Source organism: Oxyura jamaicensis, chromosome 2 (genome assembly GCF_011077185.1).
Source record: "Oxyura jamaicensis isolate SHBP4307 breed ruddy duck chromosome 2, BPBGC_Ojam_1.0, whole genome shotgun sequence".
NCBI classification, from domain to species: domain Eukaryota; kingdom Metazoa; phylum Chordata; class Aves; order Anseriformes; family Anatidae; genus Oxyura; species Oxyura jamaicensis.
The window spans coordinates 89531856-89548984 of NC_048894.1; the positions used below are offsets into that span (position 1 = coordinate 89531856).

Below are 17129 nucleotides of genomic sequence, written 5' to 3' on the forward strand. Positions count from 1 at the left end.
TCAGCAGTGAGGTTAAATGGCTGCTCAGTTGCACAGCATCCAGCATTTCCAATGGAGCAACAATATCAGAAGTGAAGCCTAGATATCCCCATTTCCAGTCTTCTGTTTTAATTGCTAACTCACACTCTCAGCATGTAAGTTGGGCAAAAAGGATGTATATACATGTGCACAGTATTATGATAAAAGAAGAAAGGCTGTACATGTAAGTATTGTTTATGTTGAATTCTTGATGTCTGCCTTCCAGCAGTCAAGGACTACTTAGGTAATGACAGTACTATATTGGCAGCCTTCAAAATATATAAGCAAACCCTTTCAGAATTGACCTTTACAGAATGATTTTACATGGAATTAAACTCTGAAAAAAATCAGCTTTGAAATACCTCAAAACTGCTCAATCCCCATGCTTTTAAAACTCTTTCAGACATGCTCATCAGTCATGAAAACTGATCATCTTTAGTGATTTCTAGAATGGTTTTGGGAGTGCCAGGGAAACTGTGGTGCTCCGGAGAAGGTGAATAATATTTCTACCCAAGGGGGAGAATTGTCATGGAAATGCAATCTCTACAATTACCAAAATCATATAAAAATTACATTCTGTAGCTTTTAGTGAATTCTAAAGCCCTATATATTTTTTGATATCGTCTAGTCTTGTAGTAATACTAAAACCTTGACCCGAGTTTATCAGTGGTCTCCATTTCTAAGAAGGCACAAGGACTAAGTTTTGACTCCCTGAGAATGTGCGTTGTGCCATAAAAGTGTTGGCGAGGGGAAGAGGGCAATGTTGGTATATGAGAGACTAAATTTCTGAGAGCATGCGCTTTGGTGAGAAAAGGAAACATACTGTCAGTAATATTGATCGAGCTGATATTTATTCACTAGGCAACAAGTCCCTGCTGAAATTTGTATGGAAAATGCTGGATGTGAGAAATGTGATGTTACTATGGAAATGATTTACTATCAGCAAAAGGGAAGCTTAATGGAGTCAAGCAACTGATAATCTAATTTAAGGACCATTTCTGGTTTTGGAGTAAAGTCCTGTGAGAATATAGCTGGTAATGTGCATGCTTGCCTAGCATCACACTTTGAACCTATGAAACGATGCTGATTTGCTGCTTCACAATTCTTCGTAGACAGAGAATGTATTTGGCCAGGATTCAGCTGATTCAGTCACCACTCAAGAATTTACTGCTGGAATCAGATTATGGTAGTTTTGTGGTGGTTGGTTGGTTGGAGTTTTCTGTTTGGTTTTGTTGTGTTTTCTCCACTAATATTGGTTTTAATACCAAATACTTAGGAATCGTCAGCTTGGTAGGACTGATAAACAGGCATGGTTAGGAGGTATTTGGTATTTTTTTAAATTCTTTCATCATTATGAGGTGAAAGTAACTTCCTTGACGTCAGTGAGTTTTTCCTTCCTTACTCTGTGAATGATAGTGGAATATGTGTATCAATTATCATTAATAGAGTTTCTAAAAATAATACCATTCTACTGGTTACATTGAGAAACATGTAGTTGTGTTAATTAGGCTTGTTTTCCTTCTTAGCATTCATGTACTTAAAACTCAAAGCAAAAAAAAAAAATAAAAAAAATCCCCTAGTTATGCTCCTGAAGTCAGATGCTGAGAAAACGCTAGAACTGATGCCTGTGCCTCCAAAATAATCCATTTTGGGGGTTCTTTCTTGTCTAAGGGTATTTAGTCCTTTAACTTGCATAAGGAATGCTTTATTTAGAAAATGTTAAGTGCAGTAAGAAAAGGGATGGTATTTGTTTCATGATGAATCCTTCTCCATTACAGGAATACAAACGCAAGCTTGCCAGAGTGTCCCAAGTACGGAAAGAACTCAGGTCACGCATCCAGAACCTGCCTGATCTCTCTCGACTTCCCAACGTCACGGGCAGCCACGTACACCTACCGTTTGCAGGAGACATCTACAGTGATGATTGATTAGAAGAGCACCCTTCCATAACCTCTACTTTTCTGTGAAATGAGGGGTAGGTCAGACTGATTGGTACTCTTGTAGTATTATTTTTGTATATTGTTGGAGAGTGTCAGTAAAATACTCTAATAATTTATAAAAAAAAAATGGTTTAAAAAGTTGATTTGTTTACTATTTTATTGGCGAGTGAACATAGGGGTACGTTTATAAAAAGTGGCATCTGCATCTAATACATTAAAGAATGGGTAATTATCTTTTGTACAGATTTTGGTTGGGTGCACTGTAAAAAAACATGCTAAGATTTTTCCTATGTACCCTATATTTAATGTAGATCAACATGTAATCAAAGCATACTTCTAATTTGAGACATTTCAGTTGCTAGTGAGGGAGTGAAACATAGAAATCACAAGTTTACGTTTGCAAGAAAGTTAAGACTACTTAATGCGAAGTTAAAAGTAATCCTACTGTCCATTACATTTAAAATACCAACTCTCAAAGCAAGTCAGGTGGTTTATTTTGAAATAAATGTTAGAAACCAATTTTGTATTGGAAAACATAAATCATGTTACACTGAGTACATCTTTTAATGACTCAAACTGTTGCAATATGTTAGTGTAATTTAAAAGTCAGTGTAAGAAACTATACAATTGACCACTTTAATTAGGCTTCAAAATTGGAACTTTTCTTCTTACAGCTGCTTAGTTTCTAAATTGAGGAACCATTCATTTGTACTCTAATCCTTTTCTGGAACATCCATCTCCATCTAAAAAGGTTAATCCCAGAAATGCAAAGCCATTTTACAGCTTTAATTAAATTGAAAGGTCATTCTCTAAACGATCCCAATTGTTAAATGTCCATTACTAAATCTGACAACCCTATATACAATCTATACGTGCAGTAGCGTGGTTCAGCCAGGTTGTAAACTGTATAGAAGCTTTGGGCCAAGCCACCCCCCTCCACTGGGAAACACCCGAGGCCAGTATAGGCTTCCAGCCCCCTAGCTCCAGCAAAAATTTCTAGATCTTGATGGTCTTTTCACATGAGGAAAGGAGGAGACAGTTCAGGACTGTATAAGTTCAACTGTGGAAAATTATTGCCGAATGTTTTTTCTTTGTTTGTTTTTTAAACAACCCTTTGCATGGCACAAATGTGACATTTGTTTACAGGTAGCCAAACCTGTGAAAATTCCTTGTTTCTATACTATGCACCAGCTTTTAATTTCACTTAAAAACCTAAAGATATAGTCAGGCACCTACAGGACTGCCAGAAAGTTGAGGCTTTTTGGTCAATTGGAATTAGGCACTCAGTTGTTGAGGAGTGATTTAAAAATGTCTACCTGCACCCTTTGGCATTTAGATGACCTTAAAAACCTAGTCAGCAAACCTAGTCTGAGTTGGATGGATCATCTGAGTACTTAATGATAGCATTTTGTTCATGGGTTTGCACTTGTCAGGCATTGTTTTGTGTCATTTAATTTCAGAGGTTATGAGTCTAACACTCCTTTTCACATGAAAGCAAACTTAAAAAAAATAGTCTATACTTCTTTTCAAAAACTGCAATGATTCAGAATAGTCCAGTAGTGAAATTGTTGAAGCTAGATAGTAATTTGTCACTTGTGTTTGACTTCTTCAGGGGCAATCCCTAGAATACTTGCTGTAGTCTGTATGAAGAAAACTGTCTCTTTAAAATAGTTACACTTACGTGTAAGCACCCCAGTCCAATTAGCTTTTCACAGAAGACATGAATTAGACCTCAGTTGAGAAGAAAAAAAAAGTATAAGCGTTGACCTGGCATTCCATAGTATACAATGTAGAATATTAACGTCATCAAAAATTCTGACTGACAGGTAGGAATGCTGAAAATAGCTTACCTGAGCTCACTGACTGTCTAAAATTTGTAAGTTAACTATAATTAATTCAGAGGAGTGTTTCTTTAGTTCAAGTCTAATATGTAAAAATAAATAACACTTATTGCCATCTTTCATCTTGCATTTATGCTAAGGAAATGAACATCCAGATACAGTTTACATGTTAAATATTTCTGTTCTAATATGTTACAACTCAGCTCATAAATTTAGAAATACATGTATATGCATTACTGCTGCAGCTAAAGTTCAGCTCTGCTAAAGAATAGCATCAAATTAGTTATAAATATTATAACTGTAATCCATTAAGAACTATAAAACAAATCATAAAACAAGAAGGATAAATAGTGCATTTATTGTTGAATCCCACTCAGGGATTTCTTAATTTGTTACCCAGAGGTGATTCTAAGTGCAGTGGCATGGCTTGCGTATAGTCCATTGAAGGATCTAAGTCATGGATACTTAAAACTTTAGGGAATGTATTAAGCTTAAATAGCCTTTTGCTACCTTAATTAAGAACAATTTAAAAAATATATTTGAGTGCTGAATTTCCTTGATCTCTCAAGAGAATTAAAAAAGACACTCACTTCACTAGGCTTGTTTTTCCTATTCATACCATTATCTTTGTTGTAATGTTGCTTATCTACAGATAATGTAGAGTTGATGAAAGAATGAGGAAAAATCTCAACATTTTCTTGGTGTATATAAGTTTCAATTTTGAGAGAGAGTTATTTTCTGGATGTATTTTTTCTTTATTTTATTGTGATAATTGTTTACTTCAAGGAGTATTTCATAATTGGGTTTTTGGAAATTGTCCCTCAAAATTCATTTGGAAAAGAGGACTTGCCGAAGGGAAATGTCACTCTTATAGCAAGTGTTATATATTAGTGGCCGAATGGTACTTTTTTTTTTTATTTCTATGGGAAAGGCATCATGTATCAACTAGTTAGAAGACTTATATTGTAGCTGTAGTAGTATAGCAAGAGATAACACGGTACAATACAAATGCAGCCCTGTAGTATCAAAAGATACCTCCAAATTCTCAGGTTCCAAAGTTTATTGCATATACGTCTGACATCTCAGGAAGAAAAGAGTCTGGGTGGGGAAAGAGGGAGTGCCTGGAAGCTAAAAGGGGGAGAAAATGTTTGAATGGAAATGAGAAGCAAAACAAATGTCAACGCTTGTCAAAACAGAAATAACAGTGTGAAACTCCGAGCAGCACAGTGATTACCTGTAGCTGGGATGATACAACAGAACTGCTTTGGGGTGTTGCAACACTGGGGGAATGTGTGCGTGTACCCTGCCCGTCTCTTCTAACACGGTCTGACTGTACCCAAACCAGAATGCCCACCTTACAAAATGCATAAATAGTATCTGAACGTTTTGCAGCTAATAACAAAAGCATAATAATCAGATTATTTGCTTCACTGTATTGCACTTTTATCGAGCATTCTGTGAAAAAAAAAGCAAAGACAATCCTGCAGCTCTTTGCCATATGAGAATGCTTACCTTGGAGGTCACAGGGACTGCTTGTATACTCTGGGGGTTGCAGGATCAAGCTGTATTTTTGCAAAATGTTTTGAAAACTACCCAGAACATTACCCCACTTCTCCAGTTTTAAAAATAAACATGAAGTCGTTACAAAAATAGTTGCTCTTAGAAATTGTTTCATTGCTCCTTTTGAAAATCAAAGCATACACTGCAGTAACATTAGTCGGTCTGTCTCACTCAGGTAATGTTTGTAGTAATACATTGAAGCACCTCAGCTAATCCCTAGGAACACAACCCAGACTACATGCTTAATATGTATTTTATCTGAGTAGTCTTCTGAATGTCAAACTGAGAGCTTTCATTATAATAAAATTACATTCCTCTTTTCCTGAAGTTTAAAAAGACATTGTTTTAGTATTTTTGACAGGCTAATATTCCTCTCCCGAGCAAGTGGCAGCTCAGTCTGGTAATTTAGTGATTACCCAAAATACATACTTGGGATACGGTAGTCCCCTGCACAGATGGAGATCACGCACAGGCTTGATTGGCCCTCTACAGAAGAGCTGGATTTTGAAACGTAACAAACTGATTCCTGGCTTTTCTGCTGTGGAACGATTAGTGAAATAGGAAACCAGCACGTCTAAAATGTGACTGTTACATTTATAAATACTTAGGGCCAGTTCTGCTTATTGCTCATGCATATAATCACACTGAGTATTCCTGCAAGTAAAGAAAGCAGATTCAAATGTACTGTCTGGATTTTTATTTTTTTCATTTTAATGAATGACCAATTTTGTCTCAGCTCCTATTTCAGTGTGTCATTTATCTTGATTAAGTAGTAAATCTCTTCCATCATGTTATTTAGAAACCTAATTCTGATTTCATCTTTACAACATTTAAAGTATCCTACTAAGCATGATGTTTTTGTGGGAATTTGCAAAAGTTCAATAGCACTCTTGTTACTTGTTTGCAACAGAAATAGACTCATTTGTTAAAAGCTAACAAGAAAAGTTTGAAATGTAAAGATGTTTCATTATTGTGCTCTTCTGACGGATTGTGTAATCCTTGTGTAATTTATGTCCTTAAAATAACACCTGTATGTATGCTCTTTCATATTTAATAGAATAAAACATTGTTGTAAAAACATCTTTGAAATCACTGTTTATTGCTTGCATATTCAATCTCATTTTGTGCATTGGTCTTAATGTAAACTGCTCCCTATACCTAAGAGGAAACCAAAATCACAGAGCGATGCTGAGGAAATGATCAATACTAATTTTGAAGTTTGTTACTCTCTGTATTTGTATTTTGTACAATAAACTGAAATTTTTCAATGAGGAAGCAGTGCATTAAGAAGTCTGGGGTCGTATCTCTAAGGCTGTAATTTTTTTTAAGAAAAGAAATATTGCTGATAAACCGTCTGGTTTGGCCAAGGTTTTTGTCGCTTTGGGAGGGAGGAAGGGTTGGGTGTGAGGTACCATTTGTACTGTTCCACTCTGAGGTTCCCAATATACAAAAATGTGGAAATGTCTCAAGTGGTTTCAAAATAAATAAGCTTTCATTGAGGTGGTTATATTAAGCTGCTTTTTGTAGCATTTTCAGCGTGGTGTTATCATCCTATTAGTATCAAAGATAATGCAGTATAATTGCATAAGTAGAATTATATGAGCTGGGAAATAATAACTCTCAATCCATAATTAAATACTTGTATGCAGAGGTGCGTGCCTAATGGAGAACCTTCTTGGTTTTGCTTTACAAAGTTTTGGTAAAATTCTGGCCTCATTGGTATCAGTGCCTTTTCCTCTTGACAAAGAGAGATGTTCTAGCTCTTCACACGTAAATGAGTAATGCTGCGTGGCAGGTGTTTGGCGGGGGGGTAAATAACAGTCTGTTGCAGCCAGCAAAGTCTTCAGTGTCTTGTCAAGTACAGGAACGGAATCTACTCCAAAGCATGCATCAGATGTATGTGTATGTGTCTATAAATGTATATATACACAACTGATGTGTTTATGTGTATACATACACACACACATATGCATGTAGTCCAGAAAGAGAAAAATAAATAAATATATGTTCTTAGAGGCTTAAGAATAACATAAAAGCATTTCAGATGGTAAAAAAAAATATCAAAATTATTTCTGCCTGGCATTTTGAAGTATACTTGTAAAACGAGGGATGGCACATACTGATTCCTTGCTTTTCCCCATGGTAACATAAGTTTAATATCTTGCGACAGTGATTCTTTATAAGAATGCATCTGAACTTTTCTGAGAACTCCTGTTGTCAGTCTACACAGAAGAAGATGTGGTCTGGAGTATTAACAAATACCATATTGCAACAGAATTACATCTGGCATGCAAAATACGTGAAGCTCAGTGCCTGCCATCCACAACACCCTTTTTCTGGCATGTGAACTTCAGATTAACTCATGTGGATTTATGAACAGATCACCCACTAGTGGCTGGACCACATCAGTTGTGTTCCCAGAGCACGTCTTCTCTGCTTTTATCCATGATGTTGTTTTATCCAAAAGAAATGTCATTGACATACTCTGAGACCATTCAGTGTGGCATAAAAAGTACAGTAAAAATGGGCAGCTGGGAGATAAACCGCAAAACCATACTCCTGATTTGACCTAAAACATTTACATTGGTGCATCTTGCACTAGTATATAGATACCCATGCTGGTTTTGCATGAGCTGGTTTTGCATGAGCCTCACAGGAAGCAGTCTAACGTGCACTCTTTAAATATAAAAATTTATTTTAAAATCTGTTTTACAAATACTTTTTTGTAATACAAGTTCTGCATCAACAAGATGGAAGAATTTTTACACAGGACTAGATCACAAACATAGTAACAACAGATGACTTAATATGAAGTTCTACACTGAAATGATTTAACCCCAAGGTTCACGTTTTGAGCCAAGAATGACAGTTAATTAGATTGTACCTGTATGTAAGAAACCAATTGGTGAACCTTTGAAACCTATTGTGTAAGCATATAGGAAACATAAAAAGGTTACATGCCAGCCTTTGCCACGTGTGCCAGACACTGCAACAAACTATTCTCTCCTACCTCCAATTGTTTTTAAGTCTGACAACTTGCTGGTCCTGTTTCCTAAATGGTGTTCACTGAAGCTGAACGTGCTTATTGAAACAATCTGAATATGCTATTTATAAAAATAAATATATATATTTAAAAAAGGAAAACACAGATCTTTAAGACCAAGAATTTAAATATTTTTTTACTGGTAAATTCCCTTTTCAGAGGGAAAAACCATACTCATGCTTTGCAGAACTTTCACTGCAGACTACACACAGAACATGAACCCAATACAGAATAGCAACTTTCTGCTGTCCTATCTCCTCTCTGTGCAAACTGAACACACAAAATCTGTCAGGGGAGACTGCTTTAACCTTAACAATCTAACTCACACCGAAGTGTTTTGTGCAACAAGTTGACTGCTGTGCAGTGCAAGCCTAGCTTTCCATACCAAAGTTCAGGTGCCTGACAAAGCTGAAAGACAGCTCAGATAGACGGTGCCTCTTTAGCCATTTCTGAAAGAGACAAAAGTGACCTATTTTGCTAGCACCAGAGCAATTAGAAGGGAATTAGCAGCCAACATTCTTTATGGCTGTGTAACTCTCATAGCAGTGACAAATTGGGGCACCGACAGTGATCTAGTGCGGATCTGTGAGTAGGTATTGAGAGCACCCACAGCACTGTGCAGCCTTAAAAGGCTTGGCATTATCCTGGGATCAGTCCAAAGCACAGGAAACATTTATTAGAAAATGAAGATACTTAATCTGGTGATAAACTGTTTTAGCTTTCTTCGTATGTGAGTGCTGTCTACAAGGTTAAGTTATTCCGGAGCTTTCATAAAGGCTGTGTAATACACTTAAATTACCACACGGGTCAAAAGACAGTGACACTCCTGGACAGTACATTAGACCCTTGAAAATATAGTACCAGCAAACAGTGCTGGTGAAAGCATCTTTGTTTTAAACTTGGGAAACAGGACTGAGATCTTGGAGATCTTCTAAATTCTGTCGTTATGCATTGTCTTAGAAAGAGTGGGGTAAGTGGAGGAAACCACATTAAACCCTATTTCCCCCCCCCCCAGTCCTGGCCTGCCAACTTATCTGTTGGTCCTAACTGGACCCACTGATGGACCCAGTATTACCAGCTTCCACAAAGGACAGATCCTAACTTAAATCTTGGGCCACCAGTGACTGCAAAACACGTTCCAGATTCCCAAACACATTAGATTATTTCCTCATTTCCTTCCTGTGGACAATCAGTCTTCTTAGGGAGCTGGATTCTTAAATACATGGTCTACTCTTACAGTTACACGCTGTTAGCTTGAGCTTTAATGAAATCACCAGTTGTGTTTATTTACCAAAATCAGAACATACTTATTGCTGTCATCATTATTACTTTGAAACAGTGAATAATTAAAGTAAAGTCAGGAAGGTTTTCAAATCTGCCTTCTGGCTTTTCTCTTTTTCTTCTAGGTTGAGCATCCGTTTTAGCTTAGAAAAGTGAAACTTGGAATTTCGGGGAGTCTTGGAACCGGAACTGGTTGTCACCTGTCCAGACGCTTGCATTCTGAAAAACAAAAGACTCAAATATCTTAAAGGTGAGAAATTGTAAGTAATATCAAGTAACTATGAAAGTGGACACATGTAATTTAAGCAAAATTTTTTACTGTAAATAGTGTTTTCATATACAGGAGAGCAGTTGGAAGTATAATTTTTTAATGCAAATTTTAAGCTGTACATTTCACACTGATGACAAAAACATTATTGTGCGTTCTTGGCACATGGTCACAGTTCATTAGAATCTTTTAAAAGTGGGAAGTCAAATGGATCTCCTTAACCAGCTCACTAAGGAAGAATATTTAGTTATCAATTACAAGTTTATTCAGTGACTGATCTGCAATCAGCACACCTCCCCTTCCCAACAAGTTCCATTATGCTCTACTCAGTCCAGTGCCTCTTTAAATAGGAGAGAAACAGATACCTGGGAAGAGATGAGGGCGTGTTCCCTTTGGATCCCAGCCTACTGCAGCTTACAGGTGTCATTTTTTTTGCAGACTGAGTTTTTACATCTGGTGTCCTCAGGCTAGATTTAATAGCTGGAGTGCCAGAATTTTGTGTCTTGGTAGCCAGAAAATCCCTGCTTTTACCATTATGCCTTGTTGTTTTGTTGCATGAGGTGCAAGTAATCAGCTACGGAGAGAATAAAGAAATTATCAACCACTCTTATCAGTCCTTCCCCTTTTATTTTTTAAAGCCATTGTAAGAATTATCTAAACTATTCTATTCTAAGAATTATCCAAACTCTTTATTAATATGAGTTAAATATTTGCCTAAGAGAAACACAGAGGTTTTAAAAAGCAGTATTTACTTTACACCTAGTGTTTTCATTTCAGGCTTCTTACACCAAACACGTCCCGTGGATTTATCTAGAAATGACTCCAGTCCTAGCAACTGATTTCAGGAGACCCTTAACCCTGCCTTCAATATAGTTCACTGAAATACAGAAAACAACCCTGTCAAAACCAGAAGATGAAACAGCACCTGAACTGGATGTATGGTGTTTGTGAATATATAGTAGTGGTATTCGTATTTTGCTAAAAAAAATGTGACATACAAAGTGATAAAAACTCATAAAGCATACGCTAACCCCAGTGAAGTTATACTACAAATTTTCAGAGTCCTGAGATAAATATATAAATTGCCAAACTCTCAAGAAATACCCATCCATAACTAGTAACAGCAAGTCTTAGTGAACAAAGAAGGTTCTTTTTAATAGCACTAAAATATTTACTGCAAGAGAGAGGAAGTTCTATCTTCTTCCTGTCTGTTTACTTCTGGTCTGCAGGGAACCTCCAGCAGCACAGTACGTTACAGAGGTGCAGCACAACAGGTAACATGGGAGAGGCACAGAGATTGTCAGATACTCCTAATATCCCTTACTACCATGGCAACTGCTCTTATTAAGACACACGGGAATAATACAGCCAGACAAGTTTTGAGGCACACAATTACACCAACTGAAAAACACAGTTACGTGATGTTTCTGGTTAAAAAGCATACTCAGAAGAATGTCACAAAGAAGTCCGAGGGCTTTTGAAAACATCTATAGCACATTGTTCATTTCAAAGTGCATAAATTTATCTAAATTCAGAGTGCTTAGAAAGAACTCTATTTAAAAATGCTTAAATCAAGTGTTTTCAGGTGTTTTGACTATGTCTAGACATTATTTTGCCAGACTAACAAACTAAAAGAGAGAGAGATCATTAACTGACACAGCCCAGGTATTGATGTATTTTTAGCTCTTCTGAAAATCAGATGGGGAAAAAATACAGCACCACATGACTGTTTAGCACTCCACAGAACATAAACGGAGGTCAATGCTTTACAATGCAGGAATCAGTGGAGTAAATATAGCAGTGCACTGCTAATTTTTGCTCCCTGGACTGCATACACAGCTAACTCCAGAAAGGCATCACAGGGACAACCTGTCATATTGCTGTTGCTTAGTTTAATTCTCAACCACATTTGAATTCTCATTTTCACAAAGCTCAGTTATTAGCTTACAGGGATCTACATCACTAATTTTGAAAGCTGACAGTTCCTGACAGTATTTTAAATACTTAATACCAGACATATCTAAATCATAATCCACAGCACAAATGCAAACAGAACTAAGCAGAACACAAGTGCAGAAAACTGTAACTACATCCCAAGATTAGAGTATTATCCAGAGTTTAAACTGGCCCTATTTAAAACTGAATCTTAAAGAACTCATTTAAATGCACAACACATCCTACGAATCTCTCTAGCTACAAAACTAAGAGCCCATCATAATTCTCCAGGACACTGTTCACCAATCGTCAAGAGAGATAGTTCTTAATGCACACTAAATATTTGTGATCCTACAGCAGAAAAATAAAGCAAATCATCCAGCTTCCCAGATAGCCTTTATCTTGCTCTTTTTTGCTGGTCATTTATGATCCAGAATTTGGAAAGAATAATAACATGGATGCCTATTGGGAATGTCTTTTTTTTTTTTTTTCTTTTTTTTTTGCCTTGAGATCTGATAACATTTATGCTATTTCCTCAGTTTCTGTAATTGACTCTTTTAATAATTTTTGGTTGAGCAAATTTTACTCCCCAGATGTGCAGGCTCTCATCTGAGAAAATGCCAAGAGTACCAGGAACTGCTGGGCACAGTACGGTGTTGCCTCACTTTTAAGACATCCATTTACAGAAGCTGTTTTAATAGTAGTGCATGCCTTTGCAACACTAGATTAAACATATGCTATTGTTCTTCACAGCATTAAATCTTATATTCTTCAGTAATTCTAGGAAAAAAAGAACTAATGCCTCAAGAGCAACATTAGCTTGTTCAAATTTCAGAAGTGGTTTAGTTTTGAAAAACCTCCTATAAACATTAATACTCAGCCAAACATAAAAAATTCAACGTGGTCAGGGGGTAACAATGATCTGTTGTAAATTCAACATGTTCAGAAGGTAACAATAATCTGTGGTAGCCATGATGGTCTGGTGAGATAAATGAAGACAAACTTGTACACTGAGCAAAAACATTTTCAGATGGCTAGTAAAACTAAAAAACAAACAAACAAACAAACAAACAAAAAAAAAAAACAACAAAAAAAAACCACCCTGACAATCCATCAGTCACTCAAGCCCTTTTTCAGTGCTGAAACAAAGGCAGTAAACATGAAGTTACATACACTGGCAAAAACAGCCTGACTTTAATCAATGGAATGTTTTTCTTCTTAGGTATATTTTGGGGGATTCTTAGCAATAGATTTCTACAAATTCAAGTGGATTCTTAGGATCTACACTGTTGTGTTAAGGCTTTACATATCATACTGGTCCCAGTTTTGCCACATTCACATAAATAGGGAAAGAAAAAAAAAAGGCAGGCATAATTCTGCCACTCCTGCCAGTTTGACAAAGTTATGCAAATGATACAGTAGTTGACAGTGGAAATGCTGGAGCTTCCTGGCAGGAAGAAATTACTTAATTTTCAGCAAGATTTCAGACATCTTCACAGTTTACCCAGATTGGTGCTAAAGAGATCACAATGAGAGCAGAGCTGTTTCCTCTGACATGAGGGGTTTTTTTTTGGTGGGGGTGGGGCGGGAGAGGAAGGTGGGAGAGAGAGACGAAAATAAAAGATATCTGTTCTTGAAATTGCACTCTTGATGGGTAGATTCTAAATTTTTTGATTGTGAACATAAGTAAAATTATACCAAAAGGAAAAGAGAACTATATGCTCAAGAAAAAAAGAAATATGCAGAAGTGAGCTTCACTTCTAAGAGAAAGATCTAATATTTGGCAGTCCAAAGCGAATACCCTTACCAGAACACTTTTGGAGTCCCTGTACTTCTTCAGAAGCTTTGTCTGTCTCATGTTGAGCTTATAACTCTTTGCCTCTCGCTTAAGAATCTTCTCTATCTGCGGAGTCACCTTCATCTTTGGCTTGAGACGCACCCGGCGGCTACTGGGAAGCAGGAACTGGAAGCAGTGAGGACATATCCTCTCTTTCCCAAATTCATCATCTACGGGGTAATAGAGAGTAAAACTTCAATAATCATGATCTATGGGCAAAAGAGTAAAACTTAAATGAAATAATGATGTATAGGCAAAAGAGTAAAACTTAAGTAATCATGATCTGTAGATAGGCGTTATAAAGCATGGTTCTACGTTAGCATTATCAGTGTTTTGACTCGTGTGGTTCACATGCAGCCACAACACCAAGCCGGGCGCCCTGCCCCGGGCTCTCCTCACTCGCCTCGGCGCCTGCCCAGCGTCCACCTGCAGGGGGAGAGAAAGCAGAGGGGCACCAAGTCACCGCGGGGCGGAGTCCCCCACCCCATCCCTTCCCCCTTCTCCCTCCCGTGCTCTCCTCCCCTCTCCTCTCGTCCCCCCGGTGTCCCCGCTCACAGCAGGAACCGCGCCTGTCCCGGGCAGGCGGCCGCCATCTCCCAGGCCGCCGCCTCCAAGAAGCTCCCGTGCTTCCCCATGGCGATCAGCGCCCGCCCGGCCGGAAGGGCTGTGCCTGCCTGTGTGTGTGTGTGTATGTGTGCAGGGGGTGGCTCCCCGCGCTCAGCGCCATGGTTCCGGGCTCTGACGGGACCCGGTGCCTCTCTCTCGGCGCTGAGCCCCGTCCGACCGGCAGCGGGGCGGCCCCGTTGCCGCCGGGGTGCGGGCCCGGCTGGGCGGCAGCCGCCCGGAGAGCCGCTGGGGCCGCTGAGGGGAGGCGGCGGGAAGGCGGCGGGGGGCAGCCGCCCGCCCCTTGGCCTCAGTTTCCCTGTGGGAAAGGGAACTTCACCTGAGGGGAGATACATATGTATATATTTCTGTCAGTTGTCACCTGGAAGGTTTCAACCAGCAACCCCACTTAATGTTCGGAAGCGCCGTCCAGATTTTAGCAACAGTGTACTTGGCCTTGTCACTCCGTAAATGTGCTCCTATTAAAAATTAAAAAATAAAAGATAAAAACAACTCGGCTTTTCATCGTTTGATGTGTGTTTTATTAATTCCCTCGTCCCCATTCATTTGTTAGACGTTCTTCTGCTTTGATCTGTTGGTAATGGTGTTCATTTAGGCGAGGTATTCATCTGAGCAGGCTTCAATATTCTATTAAGGAATCTGAATAAATATAATTATTTCTTATTTTCTAACACAGAGGAGCTGAGGGCTTTAGAAGTGGAAAAGAATTGAATTTCTGGGCTTTCTTTAACAGGAGACCTTGATGGTACAGTCAGTAACTCTGAAGTCCTTAATAAAATGCTCATAATGGCTACAATTAGAGCTTCTGCTGGCTTTATTTTTGAATTAAAATACATTTTTAACGGACTCTTCAATGCTGCATTTTCTTGTCACGGGGTTGCAGGCTTTGTTGGTGATAGTTTTTACGTGAAGCCTGCCTTCCTGAGTCGCAGAGCAGGGGTGCCTTGAAGCATCTGTTCCAAGCACAACCGGTGTCCATCGGTCAATGGCTTTGCGGCGAGTGACATGTGCCCATCCCATAACTTACCATTTTTAGGGGCTAAGCCCACACAAGTCTGCCTGGCCCCAGAGAGACTCGGTTACAGAGAAGGACCAGGGAGGGCAGGTTGTGCTGTGCTGCCCAGCAGCAGGAGGCTGTTCAGGGGCTTCACTGCAATGTGCCATAAAGCACTGACTGATACAATGCAAAGGATTTGTTTTTCTTTCTTTTCCTTCCCCACACCCCACTTTTACCCTCTTCTTATCCCTGATTCTTTTTTCCCCTCGGTCTCTTCCAGTCTCTGTGAAACACACATAAATTTTATTCTGCTCCTGCAGCTAGGCTCGTCCGTTCCCCTTTTTCCACTAGTTCACTTTTTCCACTGGTTTCTCTTTGTATCATAGATCATATCGTAAAAGCAGTGCAAACAGCACCTCCCAGTGCTATTCAGGTATAGTGTTTCTTGTCCCACCACATGCCTGGTGAGACAGAAACTGCTCCGCATGTTAGGTGTGGGGCTACGCAAACAAAACTCTGGAAGCAGAGGGGAAAATGACCAGCAAGCCTTGGCCTGCAATTCCTGGCTCTCTCTGGGTCTCCTTCTGCAGAGCTCCCATGAAACGTCCGTATTTCTGCACATCCAGGGCTGCCAGGACCAGATCCTCAAATTCAGTTAGCGTTCAGCTCCCTGCTACCGTATTTGTGGCACCGGGGGGGGGGGGGGGCGGGGGAGGGGGGATAAATTCACCTGCAGAATACATTTGTCTCTGCTTTTTCCTGGTTTCTGCTCACACAAAGCACATTAGCAGACCCAAGTTACTAACTGCTTCCTGCTTCTGCTCGTATTCGGTGTTTTGTAGTTACCACGGCTGACCAACAAGCTGTAAATCTTGCCTGGTGTTTTGTAACAGAGGGAAAACCAGGATGATTTGTGTCGACTTTTGGGCATCGTGCATCATTATTGATTCGAGGGAGGGTGGTGAGAAGAGCGTAGCGCGGATCTGCTGCTTGCAGACCGTCCCAGAAGGTGGTGGTAGCTAGCAGTCAGCAGAGGGCAATAGAGAAATACGGTTTGTGATACCTACAGGGTCTGAAGCCCTGATTATGTGTTTACAAAAAAAAAAAAAAAGAAAAAAAAAAAAAAGAAAAAAAAAAAAAAAAAAAAGGAATGAAAAAGAAGAAAAGAAGAGCCAGGAGGATAGGTTGCTCAGTTTACTACTGAAGACCTGGCTGTGACAGACCACCGGGAAAACAACATTTTCAGAGAAAGGAAAGGAGACCTTCTGTAGCATCTCTCCGAGTCTCTCCTTTTTTTCTTCAGAGTTACATAGGATAACTTAGCCAGAACTTACTGATGACTGCCCGCTCGGCGCACTCCGGCATGGATGGGGAGATGCAGGAAAGCACTCTTTGCACCGAACAGAAGAGGAGGCATTTCAAAGATCCTGCAGGTGACCGAGGTGAGCAAACTCAGCTTCTCTTCCGAGTGAGATCATAGGTGTTCAGTCAGCTGTATCAAAGTCAGGAGGAAACGGAGTGATTGAAATTATGAGAGAATTTTGCCTTTTTTCAGGCATGCTGGTGCACGACTAATTTTATCTTGGGAAAAACAGCTAGTGATGCTACAGAGATAAGCACTTCTAAGTATACGTTATTTTGGAGACGAGCTAAAACTGGTGATTGTTTTATGTGCAATATTTTATATTAGCACTGCTTGAAACATGCTCATCATTTCACAGTGTTTGGGACTCTAGTTTACAGGGAAATGTATAAAGAATATGAGGCTACTGTTTTTCCTTTTAG

At 39.1% G+C, this 17129-nt stretch overlaps 2 protein-coding genes and 1 long non-coding RNA gene across 5 annotated transcripts in view; 2 read left to right on the forward strand and 1 right to left on the reverse strand.

Annotated features, from left to right (window-relative positions):
• The window catches only part of RPRD1A (regulation of nuclear pre-mRNA domain containing 1A), a 42740-nt gene extending 36301 nt beyond the window's left edge, over window positions 1-6439 (forward strand). The window contains exon 7 of the mRNA XM_035316115.1: window positions 1797-6439. Within this exon, the coding sequence (XP_035172006.1) occupies window positions 1797-1946 (150 nt within the window). The 3' untranslated portion in view covers window positions 1947-6439. The remainder of the gene's footprint in view (window positions 1-1796) is intronic.
• On the reverse strand, window positions 4559-14585 carry C2H18orf21 (chromosome 2 C18orf21 homolog). Its single transcript, XM_035316116.1, has 5 exons — window positions 14279-14585; window positions 14127-14149; window positions 13694-13893; window positions 10317-10525; window positions 4559-9902 (listed from the first exon to the last, which is right to left on the reverse strand). Exons 1-5 carry the CDS (start codon window positions 14356-14358, stop codon window positions 9749-9751), a joined length of 666 nt encoding a protein of 221 aa, XP_035172007.1. The 5' UTR covers window positions 14359-14585; the 3' UTR covers window positions 4559-9748.
• A 1720-nt stretch (window positions 14586-16305) lies between these two features.
• LOC118161117 overlaps window positions 16306-17129 on the forward strand; it is a 45457-nt gene continuing 44633 nt past the window's right edge. The window contains exon 1 of one of the 3 annotated variants that reach the window (XR_004747863.1): window positions 16306-16786. This is a non-coding gene — a long non-coding RNA (uncharacterized LOC118161117). The remainder of the gene's footprint in view (window positions 16787-17129) is intronic. The other 2 variants (XR_004747864.1, XR_004747862.1) reach the window with 2 other exon arrangements.

Excerpts from the sequence above, each read along its gene's own strand:
- C2H18orf21 (XM_035316116.1), bottom strand. The coding sequence starts at position 14,358 with ATGGGGAAGCACGGGAGCTTCTTGGAGGCGGCGGCCTGGGAGATGGCG. Across the intron at positions 10,526-13,693 it reads GGGACTCCAAAAGTGTTCTG|CTGATTACTTGCACCTCATG; the intron begins GTAAGGGTATTC and ends TTCTCTCCGTAG. Across the intron at positions 9,903-10,316 it reads ACGCCCTCATCTCTTCCCAG|AATGCAAGCGTCTGGACAGG; the intron begins GTATCTGTTTCT and ends TTTGTTTTTCAG.